This window comes from Rhea americana, unplaced genomic scaffold (genome assembly GCF_003343005.1).
Source record: "Rhea americana isolate MKP2758 unplaced genomic scaffold, rheAme1 scaffold_78, whole genome shotgun sequence".
Classification (NCBI taxonomy): Eukaryota; Metazoa; Chordata; class Aves; order Rheiformes; family Rheidae; genus Rhea; species Rhea americana.
The window spans coordinates 3,668,639-3,687,839 of record NW_028186956.1 but is presented as its reverse complement, the minus strand read 5'-3'; the positions used below and the strand labels follow the sequence as shown (position 1 = coordinate 3,687,839).

General features: G+C 35.0%; 1 protein-coding gene across 1 annotated transcript in view; it reads left to right on the top strand.

Annotated features, from left to right (window-relative positions):
• Positions 1 to 15,405, top strand: part of VAPA (VAMP associated protein A) — a 37,349-nt gene extending 21,944 nt beyond the window's left edge. The window contains exons 2-6 of the mRNA XM_085322516.1: positions 2,021 to 2,173; positions 7,654 to 7,757; positions 9,762 to 9,842; positions 13,078 to 13,254; positions 14,263 to 15,405. Of these exons, the coding sequence (XP_085178642.1) occupies positions 2,021 to 2,173; positions 7,654 to 7,757; positions 9,762 to 9,842; positions 13,078 to 13,254; positions 14,263 to 14,421 (674 nt within the window). The 3' untranslated portion in view covers positions 14,422 to 15,405. The remainder of the gene's footprint in view (positions 1 to 2,020; positions 2,174 to 7,653; positions 7,758 to 9,761; positions 9,843 to 13,077; positions 13,255 to 14,262) is intronic.
• Positions 15,406 to 19,201: the final 3,796 nt, after the last annotated feature.

The following is a 19,201-nucleotide window of genomic DNA, read 5'->3' as shown; positions in this document are numbered from 1 at the left end:
CCTTTTGTTTCCCTCTCTGCACCAGTCTTGTTACCAGCTATTTATTAAATTTGACGGTTGTGAGTCTTGGGACGTTTTATATAGTTTTTTCCTTCGAGGCTCTTAGAAAGCAGGTGAAAGGTGAAGTTGTTAAAAAGCTGCTGTAGACCTTGGAAAAGATTACAGTCCACTCCTGGAGGAATGTGTAATACAAAAAAAAGTTGTGAAAACTAAAGGCTGTTTGGAGGGGGGAAGAAGGGGTGCAGTGRGAGGTATCCAGGAAATATGTTGTGTTCGTGTATCGGGAGCAGAAGCAAGATTTTTTTTGTATGTGGTGTTAGAACTTACAGGAAATACCAGAATAATTTGAGGAATATTTTGAATCAGACTTTACTGTTATTATGCAGACTTTGGGAAGGAAGGCATGAAGAGGGACCTTTCATGTCTTTTTTTAAAATGACAAAAAAAATCATTATTTCAKAAATTGCTGCTTTCATGTCTTGAGATAAGCCCATTTGTGAATGATGTAGCTCCTTTTGTTGGTGGCAGTACATTTCAAAATAAGCCTCTGAGCTGAGCCTGTTTTTTTTTGAGCATTTCCTTAGCAATATTGTTCATGAAGACTGAGAAGCAGTTAGAGCTCCCTCTTCTTACTTTTAACCTCAGATTATTTAGAGTTGCAATAATAAAAAATGCTTTGCAAGCCAAATCCAAAGTATGGTGTGCAGCTGGACACTGTAGATGCCTACATTATCAGGGCAATGCCTAGATGGCTGTAAGTAAAATTCCCAGAATAACTTCCACAAAAATGTTTATATAGCTCAAAAAATGAACAGGTAAATGTTTGGACCTTTCAGACTCTATTGGCAGTCTTAGAGGAGTTTGCAGATATTTGATATTTGTGGTATGGGAGATGGGTGTTATTTTTGGATCCAACTCTATAAGCAAATGTGATTGGATACAGCATGAGCTATTGAGTGGCAGGTGTCAGGAAACTTTGAACTTTTTCATCCTATTTAATCTGAAGGTTTACATTGTCTGTTTTAATGAGTAAGTGGTTGTCGTGTTTTCAATAACTATGAAATGTATTTTGTAGTAATTTGATGTGTAATTTCTGAAGAGTATTAAGGAGGGCTCTTAATATACACGTTAAATATTATTGAATGGATTTCATGTTTATATAAAAATCTAGTCCCTAAGTTATATTCTTCCTATGCTGGTGCAGTCTTGCTTTCAGGTATCATAAGCATGAAGGAGGTGAGCACAGTTCAGAACACTATGAACATTTATTCCTTTTCATACTGTTGCTTTATGGCATCATGTGAAGTGGTCTCTGTTGGAAGAGAAGCTTGTACAGCTGACTTTGCTTCTGTTGCCTGATTTAGCCTTAAAGACCATTCCTATCTTCATGGTTTAACCCCCCCCCACAGTTTAGAGAATATGCTGTATTGAACAGGTAAATACAGCAGTGCAAATTTATCTTCCGTGGATCATTTAGAGTTTGTGTATAAATGGTGTATCATCTTTATTGCCTGTTTTTGAACTTAAAAGATGAGATTGGTGTTTGTTTCAGTTAAGGCWGTAACTGCTTAGTAGCACAGCAAAGTTGAAGTTTCAAGAGCAAATAGTGTATCTCAATATCACAGGGTTTTTTTAAGCGTTTGGAGTTTCAAACTACRTTTTGCTTCTATTGCTAAAGAAAAATACAACAAAATTTTCTTTAGCATGTGACCATTACTTCTAGCTACTTAGAATACTAAGAAAACTTTGGGGAAAATAAGCATAATCGAGTCTGTGCAAAAATACCTATATGATCTTTCGTATGAATATTTTCACATTAGTATAACTAAAGTGGTAGAGCATACTTTGCATCTAACAGTGTAAGTGCTTAACAGATTTATGATTTAACCTGCTTTAAGGAGGTTGCTACCATCATGTTATGTGCTAAGAGTAATTGGTACTGTGTAAAGGTCTTTTTTCCTCAAAAATATGTATTTTTTTTTAAAAAAATAAAAACCCAGTCAACCAATCCTTTTTTCAGGTCCCTTCACAGATGTAGTAACTACAAATCTTAAACTACGAAATCCATCAGATAGAAAAGTATGCTTCAAAGTGAAGACCACAGCACCTCGTCGATACTGTGTGAGGCCGAACAGTGGAATTATTGATCCAGGATCGTCTGTAATTGTTTCAGGTATGCAGATATATACTCAGTTATAAATTATGTGTTTTTAGACCTTCCGTGAAGTTCTCTAATAGTGATCTTATAGTCTATTGGGAGTGCATCAATCTTGTTTAAAATTTTTAAATATAAAACTGTTCTCCTTCATTAGTGCAACTATCAAATTTTGGTAGAGATGCAACATGAAAACCTGCTATGCAGAAATACTTACCATCACATTTACATTGCAGTTCACAATATGTGAGGCAGAAAGGAAGTTGGAAATGGGGAGTGGCATCAACAATGTCTTTGCTTCAGTCTGCTGTATTCATGCCTCTATCTTGAAGTGGGACGTTATTTGGCTGCTGTGATGTGTTTCCACAAGTTTTAACATGGCAGCTTATAGCATTAAAAAAAAAAATTAGAATGATAGAGTAGTTGTTTTGACCACAGTAATGATGCCTGTTTTTTGGACTCTGTTGTTTCGTAATTTCTCTATTTATTATGTGTTAAGTGGCAACCACTAAATCACTTTTAAGAAAGGATATTCTCTCTTATTTTAGGTGGAGCTATAGTTTAAAAAATCTACTACGTGTTACTATAGAAACATTCCTTAATCTGTTTTTTGGGGGGCGGGGGAAGGAGAAGCAGAGAATGAGCCCTGAGACCAGATGATACGTTTTCTTTTTTCCATGGAACTCCATGTAGGTTTGACTTACAAACTTTATTTTGACAGTAAGCAGAATTTTGGTAGCTGGACATACAATGGTTTAAGGTTATACTGGACCGTCAGAAAGGCTAGATGTTAAGAGTCGTGGGAGTGGACATTCTCAAAGACATGGGAAGAGTAGGTAATAGTTTTTTGGCTTGGTAAATACTTTTGGTAGGTCAGTCACTTGATCATTTTGAGGCAGAAATCTTCTGAATAAGGAGATTTTCAAGGCAGGAACTGCAGGAGATGAGAGTACTATTTTCCTGTGGACCGTTATGTTTCCCAACTTGGAGAGATGGAATAAACTTTTAATAAGTTGTGGTTTTATAGGCTATAGGAGATCTAGAAGTTCACACCGGTAACTCCTGTAGCTTACAGTAGTGTAGTTAAGGTGATAATCTTTTGTAGAACCTCTGAAAAGTTGTAGCAAAGCAAGAGGGAAACACTGAGCAATCCTCAGAGCTTTTCAGTTTCATATACCTAGGCCATTTGAGAAGTTTAAAAGAAGTTGGGGATGTAGTTTCAGATGATGTATTCAAAAGTTGCAAGGAATGGCTCAGGAAAATTTTGAGTTTGATTGATTAAAACCTTAGAGTAACTTTCCTTGAAGAAGAAAACTGTTTTTCTAAACTAATGTGATCAGAGTAGAAAGTGACTGTATGAAACTTCAATACTGCTTTCTGTGTACAGTCCAGCATCTTGTGGTTGAAAGATCACTTACTGAGAGAATATTTTCAAAATTTAAGCATACTTTATTTCCCGCTTGAACTTCAACTTTCAGCCATTTTGTTCTGACCGTATGTTGATTGTTGGATTAGAACTGTCTGGTGTCAGGTATCTTCCCCCAGGGATATTCAGATCCAGTTCATGATCAAGATATTGCTGGACTTTATCTTCAGTGAATTGAATAGATTTAAGTATTCCGTTTGCCTGTTGTGACATGTTTGCAATTCTATGAATAGTTCCCATTTTAAAATGTTCTTTTACAAGCAGTAAATAATTGAGTTGTAAACAATATTTCATCTTCGAGTTCACCAGTAAAGGGAAACAGTATCATGTTGGTTGAGTCTTCAGTTTGCAGAGCTGTAAATCTTGGATATTCCTTTTTCTGTCTTACCAGAAGCTTATGTGCAGTTGTTTAGTTGCAGCAAGCCCAAGATGCTTTTCAGAGTTGTCTTCCCCAAAGTATGGCCTTACTTTTTTTGTTTGTTTTTTTTTCTGGGTCATTTGGTAAGTCAAGTGTACTGAGAATTTTTCTAGTGACCCACTTTCTCATCAATCTCTTGACTGAATGTTTTCAGTGCTACCTCATATTATCTTTCATACCATTATAAATAGATTTCTCTTGCATATTTGTATAGAGAAGAATCACTATAACATAATGACTGGAACTCCATGCTCAAAACTAAATATTGAGATGTTTTTAGCTATCTTCAGACTTTATAATGCATCATTCTGATTCGGTCAAGCTAGTTCTTAAATTAATTTGTAGATGTAGGACTTAGCCACACACTTCCTTTAAAATGAGTGCTATATTGTCTGTAGTGCAATTTTGAATCAGTAGGTAACCTTTTTCAACTGTGTTTATATATATTTCCAAAAATACTAATTTGGTAAGCCCCCCCCCCTTTTTTTTACTATTGATTTGCATTGTTTACTTTTTAATCTAATGCTCTAAATTAACTATTTGTTATTGTATCATGTATAGTAATTGCTTGTTGTTGATTTTTTTTTTCAGAAGGTAGCATGTTACTGTTTTTCCTTCACAATTAAGTTTGGTTTTCTGACCCCTTTAAAATCAATTTTGTGGCGATAAGTCCTCCTACTTTGAAAACTTAAGCTTGTTTACAAGAGTTACTAGTTTAAGTTCCCTTAGAAGGGATCTGAGGCTGTTCATGATCCCAAGAACACGTGTTGAAAACTAGCTTCATGTATTCATGTGGTTTTCCATGATTATTTAAAACCTTCAAAAGCTCTTTGATTCCATGTATTGTCTTTACCTGTGCTGTTCAATTCAGTCAGAATTTCAGCTGTGACCAAGTGGTCAAAGAGCATATTTACCCGAGGGCTCTGCTAGCATAGAAAGAAGTCCTCGTGTTGGAAAGCTGGCTTTGCCACCTTTCAGGTTATTCCATCAGTTTCCCTGGCTTAGGAAGACTGAAGTACTACCTGCTATTCAATAGTCTATTGACAGCAATTTAAGAATTGTTCTATAGCTTGCATACTTGGAAGAAGCCTTTAATTTGCTCAGTTATGTTTCGGGCAACAGTGAGATCAGCGATTAAAGAAACCTGCCCTTTAAACCTTTCCAAATAGATTGTTTGAAACCATGTCAAATACTGCAGTTCCTTTATGTGCTACATTTGGGAAATGCATCTGATTCCCRTTATTTACTTTTTGTTTGATTGTACTGTGTACAGTGTTAAAGAAAAAGGGCAGTTGATCATGCAGTAGCAACCGCCTGCAACATGAAACTAATATCTGTGGTGTAAATTATATAAGGAAATACAATCCAATTCAGAAATCACTTTTTTTTCCATAGGTACTAGTGAATTTGGAGTGGCTGTTAGTCATTTTGATATTATATTTTGTATTTTATGGAATATAATTTATTCTTACCATGAAGATTTTTTTCTGAGAGTGAAAGCAAAAATGTTAAGCTGTACATGAAGGTTCAGATTTGTGGAAAATAGAATTTAGTTGATGAAAAATGTGCAACAGTATTGGAAGTTCAGACTGAACTGGTATAGGAATATATGGGGAACTTGTTCAGAGCATACAGCATGTTTTCTTAGCTAAATCAGTGTTTTTGCACTAGCATTTTCATTGCTATAAAATAGAGAAGTGTACAGATACCTGCTGATAAGATTCCATAAATGTAATTTTTAAGATTTTTAATTTTTATCTGAAATGACTTAAACTTCTATTTAATTTTGTGTAAAGATATACTAAACTGAAATTCACATTTGATGGAAGACAACATATTTATGCTGTTAAATAACTTAGCTCTACTGTTCACCCTGAGTCCTCATCTCTAGTAGTCCCAGTTGTGTACATATACACATAGACAGAAAGACAGTTAAATTTAATTGTGTGGACCTAGTCTCCCTTCTGGAGTGAATCAATGAGTATTTTCAGACATCAAATGTGAATAAGGGGTTAACGTGATAGTTTCTTTCAGGATCTGCTCCAGACAGACAATAAAGACAGAGGTAGCTTGTGCCGAGTGCGTATCCCTCTCTTCAGCAGTCCTCCAACGCTATCCTAACAAACCTTGTATATTCAGCTATTTTTGCAAACCCTTATCCTGTGCCCCAGGATATGTGACTATATCCTGTTAAAAAAAAAAAAAAAATCCTGGTCTGTATTATACATGTCATGTTACTTCAGTTGCTTTGAACTCCTTAGCTGAACTCCGTGTCCTGTCTTCTCCCTACCTCCTCCCCCAACAGTGATGCCAGGGAGACCTGAGGAACTCTATGCAGTGTAAAAAGATACCGTCTGCTCCCAGATGGTATTGTAAAACTGTGATTCTGTATTTAAARCTTTAATTTTAAAATAGTGTAGAGTATTTATGAATTTATAATGCTGTAGAAATAACAGAGATCTTGAATAGTGTTGTTGATCATGTTTTTTTTTGTACTGAGCTTATGTACACTTGAAAATAATAGCTTTAGAAATATGAATTTCTATTCCTCACAGAATTTTCAGCTTAGGAAAGCTAAAAGTATAATAAAAATACTGTCATTCAGAAAGGGTTTTGCTCTTGCAAAGATACCCCAGCTGTTTGCCTGTACTACTTCCGGTGTTTGTAGAACAAACTGTCRTGTGTCAACATGTCCAGTTTCATCCAGGAGTTTTTTTGACCTGTRCTAGAGTATGTACAAGTCTGAAAATAAACAAACAAAACACAAGGAGAGAGGGTTTTTTTAATGGTTCGCTTAAAATCACCTTTACAGGGAACTTAGTTTTGAATTCCTTCCCTCTTTTTCCTCTAGTAGAATGTGATAGAGGCTCCAAAGTCACTAYACCATTTAGCTGCGTACCTAGATTTTGAAATAGTTTCAGACAAATATTAACTGTCATAGTGTACTTAGTTAAGAATGTTTTAAAACCTGAATAAAATGCATTGCTCTGTAACTAAGCACTATAAATCTAAAAAAAATAAACAGCTGAATTTGAAGGCGGTCTGAAGATGTATTATTAAAGCCCCCAGGCAGCTTTATCTCTTTTCTTTATAAAAATGTCCTGTAATAGTTGTGGTTTGAATGAAGTATTTTAGTAGCTTCAGTCCTTGCTCAGATTAATATGTCTTTAAAAATCAGTTGAGCTTTCCCCACTACATGGGCCCTAACATAAGTCCTCTTCCCTCCCCACCTCCCCCGTCCCCACTGAGGAGCTGTCATAGTGTGTAYCCTAAGTCTTGTATTTTTCCATTCAGCTAATCATAAAATATGTCTATTGTACAGAAGAGTCTTACAGTGTTTGCTTGTTTTTTGTCCATCTGTCTTACAGGATTTTTTTTATCCTTATTTATGTAATACCTTTTAACTATAGTAATTGCAAAAATAATCTTCAAAGCTAAACTAGACTGTTAAAACCCAAGATTTTTAACAATTGCTAGGTTTGTTTCCTGTCACAAGCTGTTGCTACAGTGTGTTTCTGCTCTATTTCCAAAACTGCTTTTTGCATTTTAACTTCAGTATCTGTTTAGTAAGAAGTAAATCTAAAGTGGATAGCATGCTTACTGCAGTAAGCTAAAGAACCGTATAATCTTACACTTCATTTTTCTTTTGAACAGTAATGCTACAGCCTTTTGACTATGACCCAAATGAGAAGAGTAAACACAAGTTCATGGTACAGACAATCTATGCACCACCAAATATTTCAGATATGGAGGCAGTGGTAAGTAAAAACGAGGTAGAAAGACTGTTGTAGATTTTTTCTTTTAAGATTTTATGTTCTAGCTTAAATGAATCACTTATTTGTAATTCATTTTTTGAGAAAAAATGAATTTTTTCTGAGCAAGTACAATTTCCATAAGTGAGTCAGGGTTTTTAATACTAAATACAAGCTCAGTGCTTGGAATTTGCATAGTGAACAGAGAGAAAATAGTAATGARTCTCAGGTAAGATCATTCAGTATTAAAATAATAGACCTGTTGTATGCAGCTGGGTCTTACATGCAGCTAATAGGAAGAGAATAAACAGGTTGAGGTTGAAGGAATGCGGAGTATGTACAAACTGCAAGCCTGAAGTAAGCTATATGAAATGAATGGATTTGATAGAAGTGTTTGTATGTGTTTATATGAAAAGTTGAATGGGTTTCTAAGGAATTCAGATACTTGAAAGGCTAAAACAAGTCCTTCTACAAGATAGCCAAGGTGCTAAAGCCTGCACAAATGATAGATTTACTTTCTGTTTAATAGAGCATGCTGTTGATTCAGTTCTTGGGCAAATTGGTTTGTTGAGGATCCAGAAAGAAGAGATTTAGGAACTTGGTAGGATGGATTGTGCTTGTTTGTTCAGAAGTCAGGACACCTGTCCCTGACTTCTCAAGCTGGCAGCGGTGGAAAGCCTTCAGTTGTCAGAACATACACTTTAGCAGGGCATACATGGGCTSTCATAATCAGGTACATTAGGGTTCAGGGGAATGATGCTCAGGCTGTGCTTCCTAAAGAGTGTTTTAAGGACTACCTGTCTTTTCATAGGTATGTTCAATGTTCACTTTAATAGCTCGAGGTAGAGGAGGGTAGGTGAAGTGAAGGGTAGAATTATATTTCAGTACTCACTCAAGTCCATTACATCTGGGCAGCCTTAGGTTTGATTATATGAAGGTAAAGACCACTTGTAGAATCTCTCTGCACTGGAAATAGTGGAAAACCTTATAGATTTTAAGCTTTTGAAGCTAAAAATATAACATACTTCTTTCTTGTCGGTCTGATTTACTTTTTCTCATCGCACTCTGATAGCTAGCTCTTGGTTATGTGCAGYAAGTGAAATGTAGCTATTTGGTGAGGATATAAAAATTTGCTTTAGGAACACCTTTCAAATAAGTGCTTTCTCAGTCTATGGAAGTATAGACTGCTGAGAAACAAATCTTGCAGAAAATTGGTAATTGTAGTTATAACTATATAAATGATGCCACTGGAAAAAAAGAACAAAACAGTACAAGGATTTCATGGAAATCTTGGATCCTTTAGTCTTCAGGACCTGCAACTTTAAGGTAGCTTYGGAGGACTTATTACTGGAAAACAGATCTCTGAGGCTAAAGATTTAAGGCAACCACATGAGTTAAAAAGTTAATTGTCATTTGGGCATAGAGATTCCAGCATATTTTACAGTTAAATGTATTAATAATTATTAGAATTTGATTTTTTTATAAACTACTTTGAAATATAGGCCCAAATCATAATGTAATTCTACAGTATTTTGTGGTAGTTACAAATARTAATTTAATGTAATGAAAGGAGAGAGTGGTAAAAAAAAATCTGAAATATGGATAATTAAAAAACACTTACTCTAGAAGTAAGTATAGAATCACTGAAAGATGTCTTTCAATCCTTTGTTTAAAATGGTACTTCTAAAGTAAGGAGTATATCTACCAGGAACAATAGGGCTGTAACTTTGTTCTTAGAGCAACCCAAATGGCAATTTTTGCTAGTTGTGTGTTGAGAAGACTATTTTGTTGTCCCCGTTCCCTACCCTCAGATCCCCTACTTACCTTGGATCTAGTCTGGATCTACCCTTGCATTCAATTTATTATTGTTTAAAAGCTAGTCTGAAAATTGCAGCTAGAGTAGGGACAGTATTCAGCTATAKATGAGGGGAATTCTAAAAGCAAGTTCAAGAATTGCTCAATGTTTGCTTAAGTCTGACATGTTAAGTAACCATGTAATTGTTGTCTTAGTGGAAGGAGGCAAAACCTGATGAGTTAATGGACTCCAAGTTGAGATGTGTGTTTGAAATGCCCAATGAAAATGATAAATTGGTAAGTAAGAAAAGAGTAAAACTATTTGATACGCTGATTTTAGAGTATCTGAGGAATTGGTCTTGATTTTTTTTACAAGCTGTGTAAGTTAAATGGATTGTAGGTATTTGTACTGAATTTGTACTGAGAGGAAGGATATGTAGTATGCAACTTCTCAGGGATTTTTTTTTCTCTGAATTTCACTGCAACCTGATCTTACCAKCATTCATTGTTTGATGGCTGCCTCTTCTAGCCCTTTATGATACATTGTGAATTCATATAGTGTTGACAACGAGTTATTGATGATTTATTGTAACTTGCTTTGTGGTATCATTGCCATATATTTTTAGTTAGGTGATCATGATATGTTAGAATTTAGGAAACTCTGTAGTCAACTGATGGCTCTACTGGTAGGGTATAGCAAGGGCACATGGTTAAAATTGATACCTCCAGGTTTGCTTTTGTTGTCTTTCTACATTGACTAATAAAGAGAATCTAGAAAACCAGGTTTAGGAATGAGTCATCTAGAAAGCTGAAGCTTGGTGAGTTAAGTCCTAGCTATGGTGTCTAAGGAATCATGCCCTAATCAGTTAGAGGAAATGAATCTTAAATAGAAGGCAAACTTAACATTTGAAAAAAATCCTRTGGTTATATAGTTTTTATTTACTGCCTGTAATTAGCAGCTCATCAGTTCTAGAGATAAACTGAACGCCAAATTATGCTAGTGTAAATATGCATAATAATGTATGGAGCGAGCTATATTAAATTTCAGTATGAAAGCTGATACTCTGCAGGCATGGTTATACATTGTAGTGCAAACAGGTTATGGTGTTGCCCTTTACATATTATGTGAGTCCTGTTGCAGCTTCTCTTTATTTTAAACATTTTATTGCTGTCAGATTTTTTTTATAAAAAAGTCTAACACGACATGCTAATGTGGACAGTGAAAACTGAATTAAATCCTTTGCTTTTTAAAATATTAAGTGCTTTTAATTTAAAAATCCTGTTTCTAATTCAACTGAAATTAGAGAAGGTTAGAGGTAAGTGTATACATACATATGTTTTGGGAGTCCTAAATAAATCTTTGAAGGTAGTAGAAAGGACAGATAATCAGACAAAAAATAAATTCCCATTACCTCTCACATGCTGCTGATTTCAAATACAATATATTCTAATTATGTAGGAGATGATAATTTCATGATGAGACTGAAGAATTCTGTTTTGTGTTGCCTGATAGTTGGAGTAATAATTAACTGCCAGTTACCTACAAGTTTTGAAGAATGTGCCAACTTCCTGTGCATCAACATTTTGTTACCCTGCTAACTAACTTCTGATTTATTGGCTCCTAATACTGTTACTTTTTTTCCCCCCTTTTTGGTGCTGCTTTTAGCATTGTGAATTAAAGTGCTGAAGCACAATTTCTGTATAAAATAATCTATAGGGTATATTGGGGTAAAGTAGCATGAATCTATGCATGTAAAGACTGTATCATTAACATGCATAAAGGGTCTGAATGAAGGATTTGCAGCTATTCTTTTAATRTACCTTTTTGAGTAAGGATGTTTTTTTAGACCAGATGTCAGTATGATGGTATAATTTTTTTTATAAATGTAACTTAAGAGATGCAGGCTTTTATTCAGCTGTCAGCTGCCTATAATGTGTTAAATGCTAAACCTATAAAGGCTAAACATTTATTTTGAAGATACTTGGTTGGTTTTTTTCTATGTTTATTAGCATGTTATTAAATTACATCATAGATACTAGAAAAAAATGTATTGTTTTTAATTTTATACTAAAATGTAGTTAGAGAAATGTAATGCTTTGTACAAAACTAACATCTTTTGTACTTTCATAATGTGATACCTTCATATTATTGCCTGTCTATAATATTTATATTTTTCTAAGTAGCAGCGTGAGGTTGCAGAACCTAATCCTTTAGCAGTTGATTTAGTCGCTCCCTTAAACCTTACAAAAAGAAATCAGCCAGGTCCTGAGAGTAAGGCTCACCTGCCACCTCAGGATATATCTACATCAGGACACAAGTATTTCACTTCAGTCAGCAACAACTTTCTTCAGATGCCTACCAATCCTAGCCAGAAGATTGACATGAAGGAACCAGTCAGTGAGGTCAGACAGCAGAAGAAGCAGGTTTGTTCCAGGGAGATGAGTCCTAGGACTCCAGTGAGGTTTCAGTATTACTAAAGGAATCCTTTTTAGCTAGCGAACCAACAAAAAAAGAAATTGTACCCTGCTTACTCATGAGTAAACTTTTTTTAATTATTTTTTTTTAATTCCATTAGCAGTGCCTTTATAATGTAGCAGGATTTGGCTCTTGGGCTACCTATGATTGTATTGTGAAAGATGCAAAATGCAAGCAGATGCAGTAGACTAAACCATGGCTGCTTGTTTAGGAATTCATGAAATTCTTGCAAATCAGAATCTTTACATAGATTTATTACATAGATATATTAGCTTTTAATAGGTTCTCTGTTACATTTAATACTTCACTTGATCTACTTACCTGATATTCTGAAGGATGCAGTGTGGTCATGGTCCAAATCACACAGCTGGGTAGCAAATCAAACAAGAATAGAGGCTTGAATTTGTAATAGGAGCTATATCTGAGAGTATTCCCATGTGAATGCCGTGTTTTTATAAATGGTGACAGTTGTATCCACTGGATTTTTAATGTCTGCTGAAGATAATTGTATGCTTTGAGCAGAGTTGCAGGAACCAGCTTCTTAATATTTTTTTAACTTTCTTGCAGCCTTTTGTGTGACTCTTCACTTGTATTCAAAATTAGTAACGCGTTTTTCAGATATGCTGTGAGGCTTAAAGTTCATATTTGTGCAATGTTTTGTTTTCCTTTAATAAGAAATGCTCTAAGTGCAAAATACTTTTTCCATACATACTTTATATTAGTTTATAACTAATTAGCTACAGTTAAATGCTATTTTATGTATTTACTGTGTATTTTGTGTATGCTTTCTTGGTGCCTACTGAGGTCAGTGTTAAGAAACTTAAATATTCCTTTCTGTCTCAGTGGCATTTAGTACAGAATGTGAACAAGTGCAATATGCTTCTGGTTCTTAATATTTGTGCTAATCAGAATTGAGCTGGTAACAAGTTTTTGATTAGATTATTATAAATATATATTTCATTGAACTATATTAGTAGCTGGATTGTTTCAATTTTAAGCTATGAATAATTTTTCTCTAGGTAAGTAAGATTCTCAAGCCATTCTTAATATTTGTAGAATGATATAGATGCAAGCAAATCTGCCCCAGTACTGAATACATCTAAACAGGATGGACCGATGCCAAAACCACATAGTGTTTCGCTTAATGATACTGAAACAAGGAAGCTAGTGGAGGAGTGCAAAAGACTTCAGGCAGAAGTTATGAAGCTGTCGGACGAAAATCGGCACCTGAGAGTAAGTTCTGCTTCCATGTTTATATTGTAGTGGGTCTACTCTTACTGATTGGAACAAATACTGAGTAGTATATCTTCTTTTTTTTTTTTGTGCAGTCTTTCTGCAGTTAAATATGTAGCTAAGTTTATTTCTAAAAGTTGTATTTATAGACTGATCTAAGAATTAGTGATTCTTGATGCAGGAATATGTGCAAGTAAAAATTGACATTTAAAATATATTTTCCACTCCTCAGTGATTGAGATCTTGTCATTGTTGTGAATGAGGTACTGAAGCTACACTGTTTTCTTCTTAAACAAAAAGCAGTAAAGATACTCCCTTTTAAGATGGTCTCAGTTACTTTGGATATCTCTACTTCAGACTTAATTTGTAGCTTTGTGTAAAACTGCATTGTTACTCATTCTTAAAAATGAGTARGTGAGAATGAAAGCAGTAACACTGTGTATCATAAAAAGTTAGTGAACAAGAACAAATGAGTGACTAAAGGTCCAGTAACTTTATATAGTAATACCATTTCAATAACCTGTAACTTGTCAATATGTGACTTTTTGAGTTTTTTTTTTTGTGTATTTGTTGTTGGATATCTGAAAATTTCAGTGACTATCAAAGCCTTTTAAAGAATCCTGAAATAATGTTGTCTCCTTACCTGTAATTCTGGTGACATTGAAACATTTGGAAAAATACAGCACAAAATCACTGGTAAGGAATTACTTTTGTTTAATTCTTACTATGTGAGTGAAAGCAAGAATCTTCATTGTGCCTAGTAAGAATTCCAGAATCTTTCTTCTACAGAAGTAAGCAGATACACAGGTGGATTATCTTCTCATTTGAGATGTTATAGTTTGCAGACTTCACACTTACTTTGGATTTTGGTGTGGTACAGTGTTGTTTTTTAAATGACTTTTTACTTTATTAAATGCTCACCAGTAAAATTGGCTTTTGAGTTAAATTTTCATGATTACTAAGAAGACACATTCATAAATATTTTGCATATTTTTTTTCCCCCCTCAGGATGAAGGCTTGAGGCTCAGAAAGGTAGCACACTCGGATAAATCTGGATCACCCACAGCCTTGGCCCTAAGAGATAATGGCTCTAATTCTCTTCCTTCGCTTCTTGTTGTAATTGCAGCCATTTTCATTGGATTCTTTCTAGGGAAATTCATCTTGTAGAAAGAATGAGTGAGAGAAGCATGCAAAATGCAGCTTCTTTTTTCTTTTCTTTTTTTCCCTTGGCCAGAAAAAAATTGTTTACCTACCACTTCATTGGTAGTATGGCCCAAGTGACCATTTTTGTGTACAGCATCATAGCAGGCTTTGCCTTTAATGATCTCACACGGTTAGAAAACACAATTTAAAAAGACAAACTGTTCGGCTACTGGACAAAATTGTACATTAAATCATCAATAGCAGATGTCAGTTGCATATTCAGTCCTTTATGAAAATTCATAAATAAAGAATTGTTCTTTCTTTCTGTGGTTTTAATAAGAGTTCAAAAATTGTTCAGAGTCTTGTAATGTTATTTTAATAATCCTTTAAAATTTTATCTGTTACTGTTACCTCTTGGAAAAATGATTTATTAGATTGCTAATCCCACTCATTCAGGAATATGACAAGAGGTATTCTGGGGGAAATGGTGCCTCGTTCTGTGTAAATTTTCTCCTTACCTTACTTTGCTAATATCATGGCAGAATTTCTTTCTTATCCCTTGTGAGGCATTGTTAAGAGTTTTTCATCCTTACAATCCTGTCCCATAATATTTAACATTACAAAAGAAATAAAATTGTTAACAGATTTTCTGCTGGGTAGCCTGTTTGTGTGTGTTGTATTTTTAGAAGGGATTCCTAACAAGTTCATTGTTCATGGTAATTTGCTACTTGTAACAAATGGCTATTTAAAAATTTGTTTGCATAAGTCTCTGGCTTAGACTGTTGTAATTGAAGCTTGAAAAAAATTAATAAGGGTTTCCATTCTGTTTGTTAAAAAGTAAACTGTTTTCTGGCTGCTTTCAGCTACAGAGGAGAAAATTATCCAACTTGTTTTGAGACGGAATAATTTGGATATCCAGCAGGTATAAATAGCAGAAATAAATGTTTTTAGTATATTAACAATTTGCTTGGATTGTGCAGGAATGTAATAAATCGACCTTCTGTTCAATCTTTGGGTCTTTTGGGTGTCTCTAGGTGTCAACAGTTATTATCCTTTGATTTCATAAGGATACTTAATTCAAGAATGCTGCCTTACTCAGTTTGTAATTCCAATTTAGCAGATACTCAAATTGTGTTTCTGAATGATTCAGACACCCATAATGAATTCCATGATGCAGAAGAGTTGATATTTACAAAATGAGCCTTAGTTGCTCACCCTTGGAAAAGGAGAGTAAATTTTATGCAACTTCTTGCATATCTACCTACATTAACCATGTATATCTTATTTTTAAAGAATGCATTTTGGGGTCTGAAATGCTTCCCTGCACTTAATCTTATGTCTTGCCTCATCTCTGAATATGTCATTAAAAATATTGAAACAAAATATTATCTGTGCTTCTGACTAAGCATAATCCAATACAGGGAATTACTTGTAAACTGAAAAATTACGGAAGAGATATACTCCTGTAAGCAAAATTGTGTATGCTCTTCGACAGCTTGACTTGATGTGGTGCAGCAAAGTGTGTTAGACCTTGGTATATGCACACATTATGTAGCTGAGAAAAATGTTCTAGAGAAGAATTACATTATCTTGGTTGCCTTTTGATTTCTAGTGCTTTTTTTTTTTTTTTTTTTTTTAAAAATGATTACATTATGTACTGTCATTGCTGTCTGTTATATTTTTATAAAATCTTGCATATATGCAAGGAAAATGATGAAGAAAATACAAATACTGCTTATCTTTTCACTTAAGCATGCAAGTACAGATGTTTCCAGTTATATGTTCCAGTGTCTGCCTTCAAGTCTCCTTTCACTCTGGTGACGGGAAGAACTATGTCAAAGTCCTAATTATTTTGATTCCGCTGGTTCAGAATGATGTAATTCTCCAATTTTATCTCTAACAGAACATTGACACATCAAACTTTATAGCCTGTTCCAAATTRATTACATGGAAAATGATGAGGGCACTAATGTGCAGCGTCAGACAGGGCAGTCATCTCTACCTTGAAGGGAGGAAATAAAATAAAATAATAATAAAAAAAAACAGCTGGGGAAGATCTTGAGAGTGTACAGAGATCTTGCTGTACAGAGATTTTCAAGGGTAGCTAGCGCTTTCAGGACTTGCAAGCAGGAAACAGTTGTTGTTTATCAATGCAGCCAACTCASGTTTGATGTCTGGCAGCAGTACTGTGAAGGGCTACCAGTAGTAAAGTAAAAAATAATGTTAAAATCAGACTGAAATATTCTTTTAATAAATGCAAGACAGGAGCAAGAACAGGTGGTACAACTTGGTTGGTCATGGTTGGCTTAATGTCTTCAAAGTGAAAGTGTGCAAAGTGCTTATTAATGATACAAGGAGACTGTTGGTGTCTAGTAATCCCTTCATTAGCTGTATATAAAATGTAATGCTAAAACTATTTTGCTCTCAGGAGTGACTTTAGATGAGATCAACTGTATTCGGTGAATTATGTAATATGGATTAAATTGCTTGTCTCTGTTCCTGAAAAGGTTAGAACTTTTTGCTTTGTCTGCCTGCTTACTTGTGAATGTAAGCATGGGGAAATAGTCTTCTCTGCTCCTAGTGATACGATGAAATGACGATACCTATAAAGTCATGTGAGACTAAACGCTCAATTTTAGTTTAATATGCATCAGAGGTGGTTTTTCTGATTTCTCAGAGCAGAGTGGAACAAGTATACAGTCTCAAAGCAGAATTTTACAGTTTTATAAATTTAGCACTTTTAAAAAGAGATAGCATAATGGTTTAGGGGAAAAAAAAATGGTTAAGTAGAAAATACAGCTTCCCAAATTTAACCCACTTAATTATATCAGGTACATTTAAAAAAATGTATTTGCATTAATGCACAAACTATTTGTGCATTTTTGCTGATTCTCTAAAAGCTGTTGACAGACACTATTGTCCAGGCTTGCATGTTTCCGCTGCTACGATTGAAGCTGATTTACATATCAGAAAATAACAAACACTAGCTTGAAACTTCATTATCCTCTTGGGAGGAGTAGGGGTGAAGGGATAAGGTGGAAGGGGGACGTTTTGCCTGAGGGGAAAAGACAAAGTCAATAAGCAAAACTTATTTTTCAGGCCTTCTTCAAAGATATTAAAAGCTGAAGTGTTAATAAACGATTGAAAATGTAGTAGTGTCCTTTTTATTTTGAAACTTCTCCCTGAATATATATTGCATAGACTTTACTAATACCGAATAGACCTATCTAGTTCCCTTTACAGGCTGTATACTGCCCTACTTTTAGCTGCTGCTTGTAAATATGAAGCTGGTTTGGATGAAGATTCTGTATTTGAATGAAGAGCACGTGCCTGAATCCACACAACACTGAGGATGCTGATGGCTTGTCAGATTTATATACTCATCCTGGCAAAGGTAGTTTTCTTTTTCCTGTTTGGAGTCCCTAGATACTGATACTTCAGCAGAGTTGTCAGGGCAAACACTTACCTGCCTGTGGTAAAAGACGGAATGAGATCTACTTAGCTACAGAACAGCCATAATAAACGTTTACTATAGTACGGAAAAGCCCTGCTCTTTGTATTTACAGCTGGGATAAAATACTACATCTATGCTTTCTAACCACATTGCTGCGAACAGTACACCTCACTGCTTTGTTTCTACACYGATTCCTACTGAATGACTTTGCAGGGTGAGTCCTGGAGCACAAATTCTTGTGTAACACTAGAGAGTCCCTTTTTGCTGACCTTGACCTTCTGTGGCTGCTGTAGTCTGGTGGCACATCTAAATGTTGGCCAGGAGGGGGAGGCTGAGCACAAGAGTCAGTTTTCCCAAGTGCTTGAGCTCCTCTAGGAGGGACTGGGAACTAGTGACATAATTAAATATGAGAGATTTCTTTATTTCCTTCTTTATTTTCCAGGGGCACTCAAACAGAGTAACCAAATTATARTCAGAGGTTCTGATTTCTTTTTGTTTTTGTCCTCCCTCCTCTTTCTTCATAAGAGTGCAAATGTTTTAAGAAAAATTGCTGATACAGTCAGAGCTGCATAAATAGAGGTAGTGATAATGTTGCCTTTAAATTTAATCTTTTAAATCAGAAGTAGTTATGTAGAAATATCTTGCTCAAAAACAAAACTTGGTTTTATCTGGCTTTCTCATTAGATTGGAAGGTACAATTTCTGTGCTTTAAGCTGGTGCTGCCATCCACAGAAGCAGTCATGGTCTCTTCCTCTTGTGCTTGGGCCAAGGGTTATGTGTCTGCATAGCAAACTGGATCTGGGGTCTGATTTGGTGAAAAATAGTTTGTAGGGGGTATTAGCTTTGGTTTTAGCTAAATCTGTGTTTGTGATCTAAGCATCTCCAACCATCTAAAGTACAAATTTATCTAATCCCTGGTGCCAGTCTGGGCGACACTGATAAAACTGTCAACTGAATCTCTGTTTATAGTTACTTCTGTTGCAATGGTAGAATGTTGTTCCTTCCCCCTTTTCTTTAAAAAAGAACTTTAAAGGCTGGTAAGGTATCTAGGCAGGGATACATGAGACAGCTAGTATTGTAGCTAAGGTGTCTGAGCTCYGACACTTGGAAGTGAATGATAAAAATTAATTGAAAGATGATTGAAATTTATTCTTATTTTTTAAATTTATATATAAAAAGCATTAAATGATTTAAAAATTTTTCATCTGTTTATCATCCTGCTTCTGCTTTAAAAATACTACTGTAGTCTGCGAATAACTGTTTCAAGATGTTCTTAGAAGTTAGTATTTCTACTAATGCTGATACAGGCTCAAGTGCATAGGTGAAGTCAGAGGTTGTCAGTGGTGATCA